The sequence below is a fragment of the Misgurnus anguillicaudatus genome, chromosome 24 (genome assembly GCF_027580225.2).
Source record: "Misgurnus anguillicaudatus chromosome 24, ASM2758022v2, whole genome shotgun sequence".
Classification (NCBI taxonomy): domain Eukaryota; kingdom Metazoa; phylum Chordata; class Actinopteri; order Cypriniformes; family Cobitidae; genus Misgurnus; species Misgurnus anguillicaudatus.
Genome location: NC_073360.2, coordinates 26,484,383 through 26,503,305, shown reverse-complemented (window position 1 = coordinate 26,503,305; position 18,923 = coordinate 26,484,383). Strand labels below are relative to the sequence as shown.

Below are 18,923 nucleotides of genomic sequence, written 5' to 3'. Positions count from 1 at the left end.
ATCTATCTTAAATTAAAGCATGAATTAATTTTACGATCAATAAATCATTAAAAGTATATTTGTTGTTAACATTTGTTCTTTAAAAATATTCATGTATACAGTAGCTCTACACTTAAGGTTGTGAAATTACTGCAGTTATACTGTTTACAGATTCATTCATTCCTACCTATATGCATACATAAAATTATATTTATACATAAATATTTATAATGTGCTTTTTGTCTCTCATTGTCTGTTATTTTTTTGTTTGTTTATTCTTAATGCCAGCTGTATTCATGGCAAGAAACGGTTAATCCATACATAAGTTGATCTGTGAAGTTAATTCACAGACATGTAAGGGGCAATTGGACATCTCCAATTCATCTAACCTGCATGTTTTTGGCTTGTGGGAGGAAACCAGAGTACACTGGCATGGCGAGAACATGCAAACTCCACACAAAAAGCCGTCTGACCAGGGACCTTCCTGCTGTCCCACTACCCTGTACATTATGTCATAAATCAAGTGGATTACAAATTATTTCTAATAAGATTTTAATATAAGAAAATAGAGACTGATTTCTGCATTAGTAGTGTCAGTAGTACTTTCTCTGTCTAGCTGTATTTACTAACTATCTTTGGTTTTATTTTAATTACACAGAATAGAAACATGCAACTTGCTTTTACCAGGAGATTAAGTTTCTATGTTGCTTTACATCTTATTATGCCCAAAATGAAACAAAGTGTGAAAAGACTCATATTTAAGTTTAACTTTTAGTATTAAAAATGTCACAATTGAGATTCACATTATATCATTTTACCATGAAATTTAGGCTCCATAGTTGTACAATATTATTTTACTGCCATCTACTGGGTAAAATTAAGTAAGTGCTGGACAAAGTATACTAACTAATATAATTTCCTTATTTATTAAATTTAAATGTTTAATTCAGGGATTCATTTTGACATTAACTTGTTGGTATTACCTCAAATCTTCTCTGGACATTTTTGCCTCTTTACAGTAATTTGCAAAAAGAAATAAAATGGTACATGTTAATTCCCAACTGTTGTACTACTCAGTCTCTGTCTTTGAAAAGATAAAGTGCTTTTCTAATAATTTCTAAAAAACAAACAAACATATTTTTCAATAACATATTTTAATGTTGTCCTGTACTGTGTATAGTATTATAATTGTTTAAATGTACATTAAGGGGAAATAATGCTAAAGGATTTTTACAGGCTCAACTGTAGCAAGCCTCACAAAGGCATTTATGACACAACACTCGCTCTTCCATGTTCAAAACGAAAATATTTTGTATTTTATTTATTTATTTAACAGTGGCAATGCCTTTCTAAGTGTTATGCCAGAGTTAGCTATAAAGCTAATTTACATTCAGTCCCTCAATCATTTCCAGAAATGCATTATTTAATATGTTTTTATCCTTTATTATGTCAAATGTATTCCTCTTTATGATTGGACTGATTCATCTAAGTAAATGTTGAAATAAAGTGTTACTTTCTGCAATTTAATCAGCAAGAGAACAAAGTTGACAGGTCATGTACAGCTTGTTTAGGGCCTTTTTCTAAGGTCAACTTAGCTCAATGGTGACCGAAACACACAAATTAAAGTATTTAGTATTTGAAAAAGGTTGTGCAGAAGAGAATAGTTTTTGCTTGAGCTGAGATCAGGCTGATTAAAATTTATTTTGACTGCTGTAACAACTATCACAAAACTTTCACTATTACATTTCAGCTGTATTTTTTTTTATATATTCTGCATACAAATTATATATATTAGTATTGTTTCATTCAGAAAATCCATTATTTAAAAAAAGCATTAAGAAACTCGATGCTTCTTGTTCTCAAAGCATAAACAACATGACTTTATAATTTGCTGTTTTTATACCCAACAGTAATTTTCTGTTTTTAACATGAATTTTCAGGGGTCCTCACAGTAAAAAAAAGTATGTTTTTATACTATAAAATGCACCTAAAAATTCACACAATTTCGTGACATGACATGATTTTTGGTAATATGATTTATTGCTGATATTTCAAGACTTTTCATGATTAAGATGCAGCATTTGTCAACTACAAACTGTTTATGCAAACTATTGGTTAAAGCATTTAGTATTACATCATTGTGTTGTCTGAACGCTCTCACTAGGGTCGTATCGATTGGATATATATTTGAATTCGGTGACAAACATATCCAGTGATCTTTGCTATAAGAGCTTTTATTCACGGCTGAGTCATTTAAAGAAGCTTACTATCCAACTGTCACTGGTCACTCGGGCTTTCTTTAGATTTATGTTTAGTTTATCTGTACAGGTCTGTGTTTCAAATATTATGCAGTTTTTATACTAATTAACAGCAAGGTATGTTTCTAGAATTTGACAAATGTTTGTGTGAAATAACATTTTTATGCATTTCTTTCTGTACATTTTAAAGTATTCTTGTAATTTCCATCATCGGCTCTGGCAGAAGATCAAACTCAAAGTTACTATGAATGCCAATGATACCAGTTTATTCAATGTGAATGTCTCAATTTTCCATCCTGAATACTTTTTCATCGTTGGGCTTACGGGTGTACCATACAGCCACTATTATTATATTTTCTTATTTTGCACTTACATTATTGCTGTAATTGGGAACTGTACAGTTCTTCTCATTATAGCCTTTGATAGGAGTCTGCACAGTCCAAAGTACATTGCTGTGTTTAATTTGGCTTTGGCTGACTTTGGTGAAACGAATGCTTTGATTCCTAACATGATGAGGACGTTTGTTTTTGAGTCACAGTACATCTCCTATAATGCTTGTTTGGCAAACATGTTTTTTGTTTTCTTCTTTGGTACAATGCAATGTTTCACACTTGTTGTTCTGGCATATGATCGTTTTGTTGCAATTTGCCTTCCACTCAGATATCACAATATTGTGACTAATACAGTCATGTCTTTAATATGTTCAGCAGTATGGGCATTTAACGCTTTTCTGATGGCCCTGACTGTGTATTTTATCAGCCGACTTTCAATGTGTAAATCTAATGTAATACAAAGTTTTTTTTTGTGATCATGGACCAGTGTATAGGTTGGCATGTAATGACAATAGCTTTAATTCATTTATAGGAAAACTTAACACAGGTTTATACCTTATAGCACCATTAATACTTATCGTGCTATCATATCTAGGCATTTTTCTTGCCTTACGTAAAATCACAACTTGGGAAGGACGTTTGAAAGCTTTGAAGACCTGTGTTTCTCACCTGCTGTTGGTAGCGTCACTATTTTTTCCCATTATTTGCATTTATCTTTTTGCATCAACAACTTATCTCTCCCCCAATGCAAGAATCATCAGCGTATCTCTGGCATATGCGACTCCGCCAATGTTAAATCCCATTATTTATGTTTTAAACACAGCTGAAATAAAACTATTAATTCGAAAAGTGTTTAAACTGACAAAAAACAGGTCTGTACCAGTTTAAGGTATTTCAGACAGACTGTAATTGAGTAAAACTTGTAAATGTACTTGTATTAACTTTTAATATAGTAAATTTGTAACATTTTCGTTTTAAAACAGAATGAATTGTATAAATGTATGTAATGAATTAATGTATGTAATGTTGTAATGTCAGTAAAGGTTGGGAGAGTAATGATATGGTATTGATTTATAATTTTTTTATGCATAAAGTACATACAAATGCAATCGATTAAGTTAGTTTTTTTGTCTATATTGTACTGCTTATATCTTTAGTTACTGACTGCAAAGCAATACAAACAGAACAATACCGAATGTTTTAACAATTTGAATCACACATTTTTAATGCTTTTTTGATTGGCCTTAATTTGATTAATTGATCAGATTGTTGATTATAAGTCTTTTACATATACCATTATTTTTTATGTTGAATTACAATAGAGTGGTCACCAATCCTGGTCCTGGAGGGCCGGTGTCTCTGCAGAGTTTGGCTCCAACACACCTGAAACACCTTAATTAACTGCTTCAGGGGTGTTTGATTAGGGTTGGAGCTAAACTCTGCAGAAACACCGGCCCTCCGGGACCAGGATTGGTGACCAGTGGACTAGGCATTAGCCTTTTAGCACCATTATTTTATGCATCACACAATGCATGCTACCAAATATGGAGTACACAACATAAAAACCCTTTCTTTATGACTTTAGACAGGGCATTAGAAACAAGACAATCATATACGGGGAGATACAACACAATCTTATGGCAATTAGTATGGATTTTATGAAGTGGCTATTTCATATTAATACACTGTAAGAATTCCTTGTTGCACTTAAATAAACTTAAGTTAATAAGTAATTTCAACATTAGAAGTTTCAATAAAACCAAATTGCAATAACTTAAGTCCATTTAACTTCAATTTGTGACAATTTGTACAAATTCATATGATTTTGCTACCTCGTAAGAACCGGCTGTAAGTGAACAAGACAACTGCTTGAATTCAAGTCACCAGAATGCATCTGCAACATCAAAGTGATGTTTTAACCCTCACATTTTGTATGGGGTCAAATTGACACCAAAGCTACTTTGACATCTCTGAAAAATATGCTTATTGTATTTTAAACCTTTAAACCTACTTTTTGACTTTCCTTGAAACTTTTTGACTTGAAGTTACTTTTAGTCACTATGGATAAAAGTGTCTGCAAAGTATAAAAATACAGTACACACACAGTGTTCCTGTAAAAATGGTTATAGTTAGTTATCACCAGACAACATAATTTATATCAGAACTAGAGGTCTACATGGAAGACCAAAGACCACATGTCTTCTGTAATAGCCTGAAAATCTGAGGAAGCATTTCAGTTATTCTCTGTTTCCAGGGTGGGCCAATCTTTCAGGGCTGACACTTTATCTGGGTCTGTGCGAACTTTTTGAGGGTCAACAATATGGCCCAGGTATTTCATGGAGTACTTGAAAAACTGACACTTCTCTGGGGATAGTTTTAAGCCATAGCTTTTGAGACGATGAAGCACCTTCAGGAACCATGCCTCGTGCTCTTCTAGAGTCTGGAAAAAAGACAATGATGTCGTCTAAAAACACAAAAACCTCGCTTAGATGTAGGTCACCAAAACACTTCCCCATAAGGCATTGAAAAGTGCTAGGTGCATTGGTGACACCTTGTGGCATACGATGGAATTCGTAGAAACCTAATGGACATGTGAACGCAGTTTGTGTTTATCTTCTTCCACCATTTCCACCTGGTAGTAACCAGACTTTAGATCCATCACGAAAACCACCTAGCTCCACTCAAGGCAGAAAACGTTTCCTCGTTGTTAGGAAGAGCATAACGTCGCTGTCTGATGAAAACCACGTATGTCCATTTTGCCGATTTTGAGATTTTTCAACGGATTGAATGTCCAGGTTAATTTCCGTATACAGTATGCTTCACATATCTAAATGGCCAATGAAAAGTTGTGAAATCATGTCATCTGATTTTCACGTATATCCATTTGATGTCAAAGCTGTCAATCACGCCGCGTATCTCCCGCCCTGTGGAAGCATTTCGCCGGTCTCGAGAAGTTTCATCGAAGCTCAGGACTGGATAGCTGAATAAACACAGCCTGGTGAGACGATTCACACGTTTACATGCATACTTTTCCCCTGCAGATCGGATCACAGATCGGAGTACACCACCCCCTTCAATACGATCCAAATTTGCATCTGATCGTCCTCAATCGTATTGATTAAGGTGTTTACATGAAGGCTTTTCAATACAATCGAGCCATTAATATGATTACAAACGGATTATTTGGTTGCATGTAAACGTACCTACTGACTTTCCTTCATCGAGGTAAATGTTTCCCCCCTGACGCCAGACGTACGTCTAGGAGTGACAACATTACGGTAGGACTGTGCAAACAAAGTATCTGTCTAGCATTACCATGTCAGTGTATTGATTCATTGTCCCTTCATAGTTTGCAAGATACAGTTAATAAATGTATAATTAATATTAAATAAACTAAGCGTATTTAATAAACCAAGAGGTAGGCTATTTAATAAACTGAGCGTATTCATCTGTCAATATGAAACGCGACTTGGCCATTCTAATTAATGATCGGAAGAACGCGTATCGACCACCGTTACTGTAAAATATGCACGTATGTCCATTTAAACTTAATTTTGGTCAAATGTGGAATGTGGATTATATCATTACACTGGCAAGAATATGGTTACATCTAGAGTTTCATCTGGCAGCGACGATAAGCATCCTTAATAGTGCGGCTGTTAAGTTTTCTATAGTCAATGCATAGTCTGATCTTTCTGTTTTTCTTCTTCACGACAAACCCTGAGGATGCAAAGGGAGTCTTGGATTCCCTTATTTTACCAGCATCCAGAAGCTCTCTAAGGTGTTGTCTCACAGCTTCTTAATCGCTGGGGTGTATCAGCCTGGATCTTTCTTTGAAGGGTGTCTCATCCTGCAGACGGATGGTATGTTTCACGGCAGTCGTATGGCCAAATGACAACTCATCAAGCGCAAAAACCCTTTTTAACACTGCTAACAATCTCTATATAGCTAACTGTCTACAAACATTTATACTATTAACATTACTAGACATCGTTTAAAAGGTCTACGGGTTTAGCATCAGTGTATGGTCTCTGTTTTGAGATACAGATGCTCTAGCATCATAAATGTAGTATTTTGTGACAGAAGTCCAGATGACAACATGCAAAATTTAAACGAAACTTCTTATCTTGGATTGATATAATGATCGCGAGTCGAATCCAGTCTGTTTCAGATGTGTGAATAACCCATGAACACCGTCTAATAGAATACATCCAATGACAATTTTTGTCCACAAATGCATATAATCCAAGAAATATAGATATATAGCATGTTGTTTACATCAGATTTCGAACATCTTGTAATAGAATATAACATAAGCTCAAAGTGTCTTTTTTAGTGATACCATAGTTATGCTTATACTCTAAATGGTTTAGTAAAAACCCTTTTAGTGCTTTTCAAGAGGTTAAAGCTCTTGTTTATGTTTATTAGTGCCCACTGAACAAACATCCCATCCAGCAGGAAGGAAGAGTCAGAGGGTTCATCGACAAATGACATATTGGGATTGGCTTTTCCGACTCTAACATCTCCAAAAAGATACATTTTATGTCTTGCTGGAATAGAATTGGGCTTTTCTCCGGGCAATTTCACTAGACAAACTTTAGCTTCACTTTCGCGTACTAGGACCACATGTTGGAGTGCAAAACTGTCTGATCTTCTGAGAAACTTGGATTTGTCATAGCTTATTCCATGTTGGTTTAACTCGAGCAAAACCTTTGTGCCATTTTTAGACCTTTTTTGTGCCATTTTTAGACCGTTTCTTTGATTAATACAACACAATTGTCCACACTGCTTGTTCTGGCATATGATCGGTTTGTTGCAATTTGCCTGCCATTCAGATATTACACCATTGTGTATTCTTTCATGTCTTTAACTCTTTCGCCGCCATTGATGAGATATCTCATCAATCAAGAGAAAACGCTTCCCTGCCAATGACGAGTATTTCCGGCTTTCTGCAATACCGCAATACCAGGTGGCGGCTTCCGCAACTTTTTAAACCCGGAAGTATTGCCCTATGGCAAGCGGCTGCATGTCCGTGTCTGTTTTAAAGATCGTTCTGAATAGGATCTCTATGAAAAGCCTGTCACAAAAATTGAATTATCTCTGTTTTTTGCTCAAAATGTGGTGTTTTTGCAGAAACCTACCCATATTCAAAAGCTGATTACAAAAGAACTACTGAAGGTAGGATGAAACTTTTTTTTTTGTTTAAAAGCAGAGGGTCTGTTCTTTCATTCGGTACAATGTATGTTTATATATTTAAAAAAGAACATTTTCTGGAAGGCATTAAACTTTTGTGAAAATCATGAAAAATGGTGGCTGGCAACTTTTTTAAAAATGCTGGCGGCGAAAGAGTTAATATGTTCAGCAGTATGGGCATTTAACGCTTTTCTGATGGCCCTGTCTGTGTATTTTATCAGCTGACTTTCATTGTGTAAATCTAATGTAATACAAAGTTTTTTATGATCATGGACCAGTGTATAGATTGGCATGTAATGACAATAACATTAATATTTTTATAGCAAACCTTAACATAGGTTTATACCTTATAGCACCATTAATGCTTATCTTGCTATGATATCTAGTCATTTTTTTGCCTTAAGTAAAATCACAACTTGGGAAGGACGTTTGAAAGCTTTGAAGACCTGTGTTTCTCACCTGCTTGTCTTTTTTCAGTTGCTTTAAAACATAATAATGGCAAGTGTCTCATACCACTGTGTTCAGCACAAACTGGGCTAAAATATTATATGAGCTACATGTATGTACATGTTTGTAGTTTTGAGAGAAAAAGGTTTATGCATGGTTTTTAAAAAAGCTAAAATTTTAAGTCACTGATATAAGTCCACAAAACCCATACTAAACATGTTTTAACAAGACTTTCCTAAACATAATCTAGTAGTCTAGAGTTTTTTTCTTTAAAATGATGTGAAAATCATCCTGCCTACTCATTCACATAAACCAATATGTTGATTTAGAAATTGTAAGACACTTTTTGTTTAGAGGGGCCGTATGCGAGAAGGATTGATTGACAGCTAGCAAACAAAGGCTTGCATAATGAACTTCATAATGAGCTGCATAATGAGGCAGAAGGGGAACTACAGTAAAGAATGTGAGGACAAATGTATATATGTTTGTTTGAGGTTTCTTAAGAAGTTAACAATATAATCAAAATAGAAATGAAGGTCAGTTAATTTGGAAACAAAACCTATTCAAAAACTTAACTTGTATAAGAAACTGATAAACAACAGAGCTGTAAACTTCATGTGGCTCATGTTACCATATAACTTTATGTCCAAAAAGTGTGAATATGTTTATCCACTTCATAGTTTGTACTGATGAGAGGTATGCAGACCTGTAAGAGAGTTATGAACAGCTGTTAGTATAAATTGTCCACAGAAATACCCTTACATACATAACTGATGGGTATATGATAGCACTACATTCAGATAAACTATCATGTACATAAACTGAATTTGTATCTCAGATAAACATCTGCAATGATTAGAAAAAGCTGTTTTCAGATGCTCATCCCCCTTATCGTCTAGCTTCTGTTTTAAACGCGTTTCTGTAAGCGAGTATGAACGTTAAAAACACATCGCACATGGCGTCCGTGTGCGCGAGCTCACGTCTCCGTGTAAACAACGCGGAGCTCATAATAAAACAGTGTCGCGTGTAAAACGCAATGTATGGAATGCATTGCATGTAAACAATGTCATATTACAGCAGATCCCCCAGTGCAGCATTACTCAAAGTTGCCATGAAGGATACGAAAGTGAATAACTGTGTCTAACACTGTACAGCATGTAACAATGCAATTCGCCATTACGTGATCACGCGTACTCGTTTGTAAACAATGCGAAAGTTTTTCAATCCGAAGCGTGCAGTCTGCTGAGGTTGCTTATGTAGGCTGAACTGCACAAGCCATAACATATTACATGATACCAAATATAAATGAAGACAAATGACTTACAGTTTCTTCAGGGAATATATCCTCCTCCATTGCGTCTTCCATTGTTCTTCTTCTTAGGTAACGTTAAAGATAAACGCTTCTCTTCCTCAATGTCCAGACATAAATGAAGATATTCCTCACGTGTGTGTATAAAGTTTATAATCCAAACATGCAGAAAAGTCTTTAAATCTGATAAAACTTTACGCTTTGCTTATGGTTTGAACAGATCGTGTCTTCATTACCATGTCAACAGCCTGTGGGCATGACCGCATTAGAGATAATGAGCTCAGCCAGGAAAAACGGTACTCTCTTTACTTCAATGCAGATTATATAAACAGGAAATATTTGTTTTGATTATAATTAGCTTGTTTAAAAGTAGACATTTCGGGCTTTCTTTGGATATGTGTTTCATGTTTGTGTGATGAGTATTCGTGGAGTTTCAACTAATTTTTGTAGCGTGATTTGAGAGACAGCTGGCGGAGACATAAATGTCTGAATGCGCACCCTGTTTATTTTCTTTATTTGACAAAAACACAAAGATCTCTTGTTATTGTGAATGTACACTAATTAAAGAGGACCCTTCAGTGTTTCAAATGATGTCAAACACGTAAGTGTTTGATTATTAATGATGGAGTATTTTAAGTTGGTTCTGCTATGATAAGGAGAAAACACGTCAAAACGCGTCCCCGCGTTTTTGGACCCCTGGGGGTTAATCAACAACATGTTTCAATAAGTCTCTTAACATGTTTAAAAAAGTCTCTCAGAATGTTTCAATAAATCTCTCAGGGCATTTCTGTACACAAATAGATCTTCTCAAGGGTATCTCGGTGCTTTTCATTTGCTTCATTTGTTCATATTCAACAGATGCATCCCTCATCAAATGTTTATTTCTCCTTAACACAGCACAACTTGACAGTTCAATATTATAAGACCTTGGTTGAATTTGTTCAAGTAACAATCCCCTTCTGGTTCCAAATCTTGGTTTTATCTTTGAATCGGATCTTTTCACCAGCAGAAAGTTACGGCAAATGGCGAGTTCCTTTATTGTAACAAAAAGATGTGACCTTAAAATCACTATTTTTAAAAGCTGAAGGGCAATGAAAGACTAATGTGGGTAAAGATGAATATGTCATTTATGATAATGTTTTGTATGTTTACACTGATGGTGTTTTACGTTTGGTGTTACCATTGTGTTGTAGACCTCTTGTTTTACAGCTTGCACATACCATTCCATGGGCAGGACATCTGGCACAGCAAAAGAAATACACCCACATTAGTTCACGCTTTTATTGGCCTACCATGTACACTGATGTTCAAACATATTGCACTACATGTTCTATTTGTCAAAAGACCAGTGCTGGGCATCAGCGTGGCAAAGCCCCCCTACACCCATTGCCCATCATAACCACCCCTTTCTGCCGCATTGCAATGGACATTGTGGGACCACTGGAGAAAAGGAGTCCGCACCAAAAATTATACATGCTCTCACCCAGCTGTTTTCCAGGGTAGGCATCCCAGATGAGATCCTCACGGACCAGGGAACGAATTTCACCTCCAGCCTGATTAAACAGCTACATCGGCAGTTGGGCATCACAGCGCTGAGGACCAGTCCCTACCACCCACAGACAGATAGACTGGAGGAACGCTTTAACCAGACATTGAAGGGCATGCTACGGAAGTTCGTCACAGATACTGGTTGTGACTGGGATAAGTGGCTACCCTTTGTTCTATTTGCTTACAGGGAAGTACCTCAAGCTCAAGCTAAAAAAGGCCTGGACAAAGTCTACGGGCTAATTCGGAGGAGAGAAGCATTGTGCGGTTCGTCCTGGAGATGAGGGATCGGCTAGAAAAATATGGAGAACAAGCCAGAGAAAATCTTCAGGAAGCACAAGCAACCCAAAAGCGGTGGTATGAACAACAAGCCAGGATGCCTCAGTTCCAAGTGGGTCAGAAAGTGTTGCTTTTGTTGCCGACTTCGACAAACTAACTACTTGCCAAGTGGCAAGGACCGTACAGCAGAGTGAGGAAGATGGGGCCTGTAACATACGAGGTACTACACCCTGACAAGAGACGATCACACCAGACCTATCATGTGAATCTCCTAAAACAGTGGAAGGAGATAAAACCCCCAGTTACATCACTAATGGCGCTTGAAGGAAGAGGAGGATGAAGCTGTACCAGACCAGAGGCCGCAGAGAGACCCAGCAGTGGTAACACTAAACCATCTGGAAGGACCAATGCAGACAGAGCTACAAGGAGTCCTTGACAAATTCTCGTCCTTGTTCCAATCAAGACTTGGGAGAACGGAGCTTGTGCAGCACACCATCCACCTCACAGACAATACACCATCCAGACAATGACCCTATCGCATTCCAGAAAGGCTGTTGAACTTGTTATAGGCAGAGATAGAAATGATGGAGTTGGGTGTCATAGAAGCATCTACAAGTGAGTGGAGCAGCCCACTGGTCATCGTACCAAAGAAGGATGGATCATTGCGTGTCTGTGTCGACTTCCGTAAGGTAAATGCCCAGTCAAAGTTTGATGCCTACCCTATGCCAATGATCGACGATCTGTTGGAGCGGATAGGACAGACCCGTTACATCACCATCCTGGACCTGTGTAAGGGGTACTGGCAGGTGCCCCTTGAGCCAAGTTCCTTTCGAACACCTACTGGACTGTACCATTTCACAGTCCTCCCCTTTGGCCTACATGGGGTGCCAGCTACCTTTCAGCGTCTAATAGACCGAGTTCTCCAGTGCTGTGAAGCATGGGTGGCTGCCTACTTGGACGACGTGGTGATCTACAGCCACAGCTGGACAGAGCACCTAGACCACCTAAGACAGACCCTAGAGAGAATCCATGCAGCGGGCCTGTCCTTAAATGTCACCAAGTGCAAGTGGGCAAGGTGGGAAACCAACTATCTAGGTTACTTACTGGGCAATGGTGAACTGCGACCGTAGGTAGGAAAGGTAGAAGCGATACGGCATAGTCCAAGGCCTAGGAGGAAGAAGGAGGTTTAATCCTTTCTCGGGCTTGTGGATTCATTCCAGACTTTGCTACTCTGGCGGCACCATTAACAAATTTACTTACAAAAGCAGGAAAGAACCTGGTGGAGTGGACCGAGGCCTGCCATGGGGCATTCAGTGCCTTAAAGGAGAAGATGTGCTCTTAGCCGGTGTTGCAGAGCCCTAATTTTAATCAAAGATTTCTAGTGCAGGTGGATGCATCGGACAAAGGAATTGGTGCTGTACTGGCCAAGGGACTACTGGAGCAGAGAAGCCTGTGGTTTACCTGAGCAGGAAGCTGCTGCCTAGAGAAACCAGGTACTCCACCATTGAGAAGGAGTGTATCACCATAAAGTGGGCCCTGGAAAGCCTACACTACTACCTCCTGGGCTGGGAGTTCCACCTGGAGTCAGACCATCGGGCACTCACCTGGATTCACACCATGAAAGACCACAATGCACTGATTACCCAATGGTACCTAGCTCTCCAACCATACACCTTCCAGATCCGACATTGCCTGTGAAGGAGAAACCTTGTGGCCGACTACCTGTCCAGATTCCCGGACAGTTTGCGGCCTGGAGAGGGGGGAAATGATGTGAAGTAGTGAGATCCCTCATGTCCTTCACCGCTGCAAGCTACAGCACTGGCATACATACACACATACATACATACAGCCACACACACACATACCCTTTCTTACCCGTAGTTGCCGCTCTTGGAGTTGCGGGTGAACACGCATTCCCTGTAGTGTTAGATTATACTCATCCTGTCATGACTCCTGGGTGATTGGTCGTGTGTGTGTGTGTGTTTGTTGAATTACCTGTTGGTGACGGCTCCTCATGCACTAGCCCTGCCCGCTTGTTTTGGTAATTGTTCACCGGTGGTGTCTTGTTAGTGTTTTCCTTTAAAAGGCACGCCGTCCTGTCTCTCGTCGCGCTCATTGTTTCGGTTGGTCACAGTCCTGCTGCCCTGCTTTGTCCTGTCGGATGTTCTGTGTTTCTCTCTCTTCTCCAATCTCAGGTTTGGTCCCCGGCATCCGCAAGCTTGTCTATGCCCGGAGATCACACGCCTGTGGATGTACGTGAACTTGACCTCGTATGAACTCTGCCTGTTTTCCTGGTACAGCTGGTTCGCTTCGTCTTTAGGCGGTACACCAGCCTCTTCTGGGTTCTAGCGGATTTCTTCAGTTGTGTGTGCATAATACTGTCTGTCATCTACCGTGTGTGGATTTCTCCCCAGTCCATGACTAGAGTGGATTACCAGCTTCCCAGGTTCGCTTCACCCTCACCTTCAGTCGAGTGTGTATCATACCCTCTGTTGTGTGAGGTGATCGTTCCATCTGTCATCAGCCGTGTGTGGATTTCTTTAGAGTAGATTATCAGTCTCCAGGTTCCGGTTCACTCTCACCTTAAGTCACGTGTGTATCATACCCTCTGTCAAGTGAAGTGAACTCCCCGGTCTCCATCCAGAGTGGGTTCGACGATGGTTGTCGTATGTGGCTCTCCTGAGAACTGTGACTTTTGCACTGTCTGACCCTCTTTCTCTCTTCTTAATAAATTTGAGAACTTGCATTTGACTCGAGACTTTTTGTGACACATCTGTCATGGAGTGACTTATACGGGTGGAACGAAAATGGTGTAAATAGTTCCGCCTGGATTGATTTTTATGTAATACTCATGAGAGGTTAATGAAGAGATGAGCATCAGCTGTGAGAGTGAAGCACATGGATTGGTGATTGGGTCACACAGGTGGAGGATGGAGTATAAAAGCCATCATTTGAGGAGAACACAAGGGAACAGTGACACAGAGAGAGGAGCGGGGTGACCTCGAGTGGAGAGCCAGAAACGGCCGGCATGGAGGAAAGAGAGAGGAGAGGAATTACTTCGACATCAAAGGACTTATGAGAGAGGAAGGACGGACGTGTACGTACCCATTGGGACTGAGCTAAGTGCTGTGTTACCGTCCATATTGTCTTTGGAGAAGTTTATTCCAGCAGATACTGCGGGTGAGACGGAGCGGCGGAGGTGATTGGAGAGACGGATGTATGGTGGATATTAAGTATTGGGCGAAGTGGACTTGAGGATTGGGCGTGGACACGGACAGGTTTGAGTGTAAGGATTACCTTCATTGAAATGTCGTATTGAGCTATGTTATTTCCTGTGAAGAGATCAAGTGCATTGAAGAGCTGCCGGAAGTACAGTGCAAGGAGGCAGGAACGAGGATATTGTACTGCCGGCCGTGTTCACGTGGATTATCTGGAAGGAAAAGGAGAAAATCTAGTGTCAACGAAATTGTGAGTATGCTAAATTGTCGTCGTATCAGTGTGTTACTTACCAGTGTGGAATCTCAGCGCACCTCTTGTGAGTTGTGAGCAGTGTGTAAGCAGCCCCACCGCGGAGAGGATTGGTGGGCGAGCCAGAACCAGCTAAGGAGGGAGTACATTACATTGTCGTGGCTGTGACGTTTATACCTGGCCATCCGCTGTATCAGTGTCTTCGATTAATCAGGACGAATCGTGGTGTGCTGACCTTAGTTCACTGGAGTGTGTGGAGTGCAGTGGGTGAGTCTTTCCTTTGACATGTGTACACCTGAATATTGCAGCGTCATGCCGTGTCCCTGTTGTCAGCATTCACTCCCTAGGCTGCGAAGGAAACCCTGTTGAGAGAACGTGTACTGGTGCTGGTGGACGACCATTTTCTCTATACATGCCCGCTTGTACCCTTGTATACTCACCGGTATGCCCCAAAGTAAAGGTCCAGTGTGCCCTTCTGTATACTAATCTGTATGTCCAAAGCTAAGAGCCAGCGTATTACCTTTGTATACTCACCTGTATGCCCAAAGCAAAGACCCTGTGTGCCCTCCTGTATACTCATCTGTACGCCCGGAGCCACGAGCCCCGTGTACCCCAAATGCCCCTCCCCGGTGTGTGCCCATGAGGCGAAGACAAAAAGACTGGAAGTCCCTTTTTTAAGTATTTAACTCCCCCTAAGCATTTTCAATATTTTATAAAAACTTGTTACATTTTATTTCCCTTGTCTGTCTGGTCATCGGGGTGTTTTGGGACCTCCTCGGGGTGGGAACAGAAGGAGGAAAGTGACTCGCGACAGGGGCGGTCCGCTCTTTACCTGTGAAACATCGACCATTTGTACTTCCCTTCTGTCATTCATACTGGATAAATCACACACACCCATCGTCTCTTTGTCTTGTTTTATTGTGAATTATTGTTTTGTTCGTTGCCATAATTGGGTTGCTGCAGCTATACGGGGGAACTCGAGCTGTGGAAGGGTGATCGCTTATGACGTCATCAGTCAGCACCGTGCTGGCGCAGTGAACGAGAACTCTGTGAAACCATTTGTGTTTTTGTGTAGGGGTAACCAGAAAATGAGATCTGGAAAAGAGAACAATAATTATGTTATTATTGTTTTGATCATGTTTAATTATTATTTATGATCAGGGGTTTGTTTTGTTGTTATTATGTTATTATTCTTTTGGTATTTTGTTATTATTAAATTATGATATATTGGATGATTAAGGAAATGTAATACCTACCTGGGCAATAATGAGGTTGCCTGTAAAAGGGGCGGAGCCTGGCCGTTATAAGCTGCAGCCAGCCTCCAGTTCAGGGCTTGTTTACCAACTTCAGCGAGCGTGCTACTGCGGTGCCATGAGCAAAAACATACCTGTATATTGTGGATACTGAGAGTGCGTGTAAATATATTTGTACAGTGATTTGCAGTTTTACATTTGTTTCTTCTGTTTGTTTTTTTGTCATCGTTGGTACTTTGGGTTATTTTTTGTTCACTGTATATATATATATATATATATATATATATATATATATATATATATATATATATATATATATATATATCAATGCTGGATCACTTTGGTGCATGTGTAGATAAACACCACCTTACTCTGAAGAGTACATACGGGTTGAGCCATCATTTAGCATCATTTTTTTAATCATTAGACGTCCAATTTATCACAGTGTAGCAGACTAAAAACATGACATAGTCAATTTCACTGCAACAACGCATCCAGCTGGTATTTTATGTTATGGACCTCAGCAAAGAGTTTCCCCAGTTTCATCTGCTATTTAAACTTCACAAACACTTTAAATCTGAAAAGATTTTATTTGCTGTCAATATTATATCATTCATTTATTGGAAAAAAATGCCACGAAAGTGATACAATTCTTGTGGTTTTATTTTCATAGCTGTCTTTCTATTCTCTTTCAGTTTAAACGATTTTGAAAATTATCTTTTTTTATAGTTAAAGGAGCATTTCACCCGTGGAAACATTAATCTTTATTAAAAGTGGATCATATTTGTAGTCGAAATGTAACATAAATTTAGAATTTGGTGCCTATTTGATCGAGAAAAGGCGTGTTTGTAGTCTCAACCCCTCTACAAAGATATCCATATTTCCCCTGTCTCAGGGGAAACAGAGGGAATGATGCATGAACATTCAAAAACATGATTGAGTTTCTAACTATACAAAGCTTAATGCAAATGGGTAAAGTGTCCCTTTAACATAATCATCTAGCGTGAATGGCCCTTTACCCTTGTTGTTTTGGTATATGATCGGTTTGTTACCACTAAAATATACCATTGTGGCAAATAGTGTCAATTGGATACATTTCATCAGAGCAATTTATTAAAAGGTATCATAACATACTGAGTAAACAAGTAACTAACAGTTACATTTACATTGGTGCTCTCCATACATGTACAGGACTCACACAGAATGTGTGTGTTGATGAAACTGTTATTAAATTAACAAAAATATATACTGTACAAAACTGTATACTGTATACATTAAACAAACACATCATTTCAGACACTGGCCAAATGTCTGAGGTGTTTCCCTGTCACGTCATGAGATAAAATCCAGACATATGGATCATGGCCTCCTTGATTTAACACCAATTTTTGTCCTTTGCAATTGTGTCACTAAGACTTTTCTCACCTCATCGGTTCTTAAACAATAAATAAATGGATTAATCATTGGTGGCAAGAGGCTATACATCATTATAATGACCAATCGCAAATCAATACTAAACTTTATGTTAATATAGCTAGACAAATAATTAAAACATCTGGGTAAGAAAAACAGAGTAATAATGATGAGCTGGGGACTGCAGGTGGACAAAGTCTTCAGTCTTCCTTGAGTGCTCGATATACGCAGAACGGCCACAATGATTGCACAGTAAGAGAAAACAATAATAGCAAGTGAACCCAGCAGCACTACCATTGCATTAACAAAAGCAGGATAACTATACTCTTCTCTGTTAGTGCACGCAAGTGTTGTAATGGAAACATGGTCACAGTAACAATGTACAATAGTGTTTCCTGCACAGTAAGGAAGCGGGTAAGCTCTTATGATTATCATCAGTGGGCCCACCAGACCCAAAATCCAAGGGCCAAAGATCAAAAGGAAAACATTTCTGTCCGTCATAATGCTGTGATATTGAAGTGGGAAACATATGGCTGCGTAGCGATCTATAGCCATAACTGCCAACAGATGTGAAGTGACCGATCCAAAATAATGCACAAAAAACATTTGAAGAAAGCAGCCCAAAAATGAAATGGATCCATCTTTAAACCAATATCTGTTGATTATCTTTGGTAATGTAGTAGTGCTGAAGAGTACATCACACACAGCAAGATTTACAATGCAGTAATATACAGGCTTCTGAAGGCTCTTAGATAATACAAATAATGTAATAAATACAGCATTTCCCATCAGTGTACACACATAAACATAAAACAGGACTGCTGATACAATGCTATAATATTGAGGCTGAAGTCCTGGAAAGCCAGAAATGACAAAATCCTTTATAAAAGTGATGTTTCCCATTGACACGATGAATTGTCCTTTAGGTCCCAGTTTTAGCATTCCTTATGTACACAATATACAGTTCACAGTATCAACACATTAGATTATTTAATATTTCTGAACATTTTCTAAAACAAAATAAATGTTGATATTGAAATCCACCAGTTTTGTTAAGCCAGTGACTAGCTGGTTAAGGAACTTTATATACCTCTTTTAAGAGGAACCATAAGTGGCTATAGTTAGTTATCAACAGACAACATCATTTATATCTGAGAACGTTCAAAATTGCATGACGTAAAACAGCATGAAAACTCCCAGGATAATAACAGCATAAGTTATCCCTCATAATCTTTCCCCCTATGATTTGAGTGACTATTACTTACCTATAGTATTCCTAACACAGACCAACAATAAAGTTAAAAATGAAATATTGAGATCATTAAGACTTTTTTGACAGTTAAATATAGGTTCATGATAAATACATTCAATAGGTATAATAATGCAGAACTAAGGTTCCCTTTTAGTCAGTCACTACGACATCACGTCGTGACCGACAATTGGGAAC

The 18,923-nt window shown here is 38.8% G+C and overlaps 1 protein-coding gene and 1 pseudogene across 1 annotated transcript; one reads left to right on the top strand and one right to left on the bottom strand.

Annotated features, from left to right (window-relative positions):
* Positions 1 to 2,481: 2,481 nt before the first annotated feature.
* LOC129437354 (olfactory receptor 1M1-like) lies at positions 2,482 to 3,457 on the top strand (annotated as a pseudogene).
* Positions 3,458 to 17,422: 13,965 nt separating this feature from the next.
* Positions 17,423 to 18,476, bottom strand: LOC129438864 (olfactory receptor 4B13-like). Its single transcript, XM_055197765.2, has one exon. It carries the CDS (start codon positions 18,416 to 18,418, stop codon positions 17,423 to 17,425), a length of 996 nt encoding a protein of 331 aa, XP_055053740.2. The 5' UTR covers positions 18,419 to 18,476.
* Between the last annotated feature and the right edge of the window lie 447 nt (positions 18,477 to 18,923).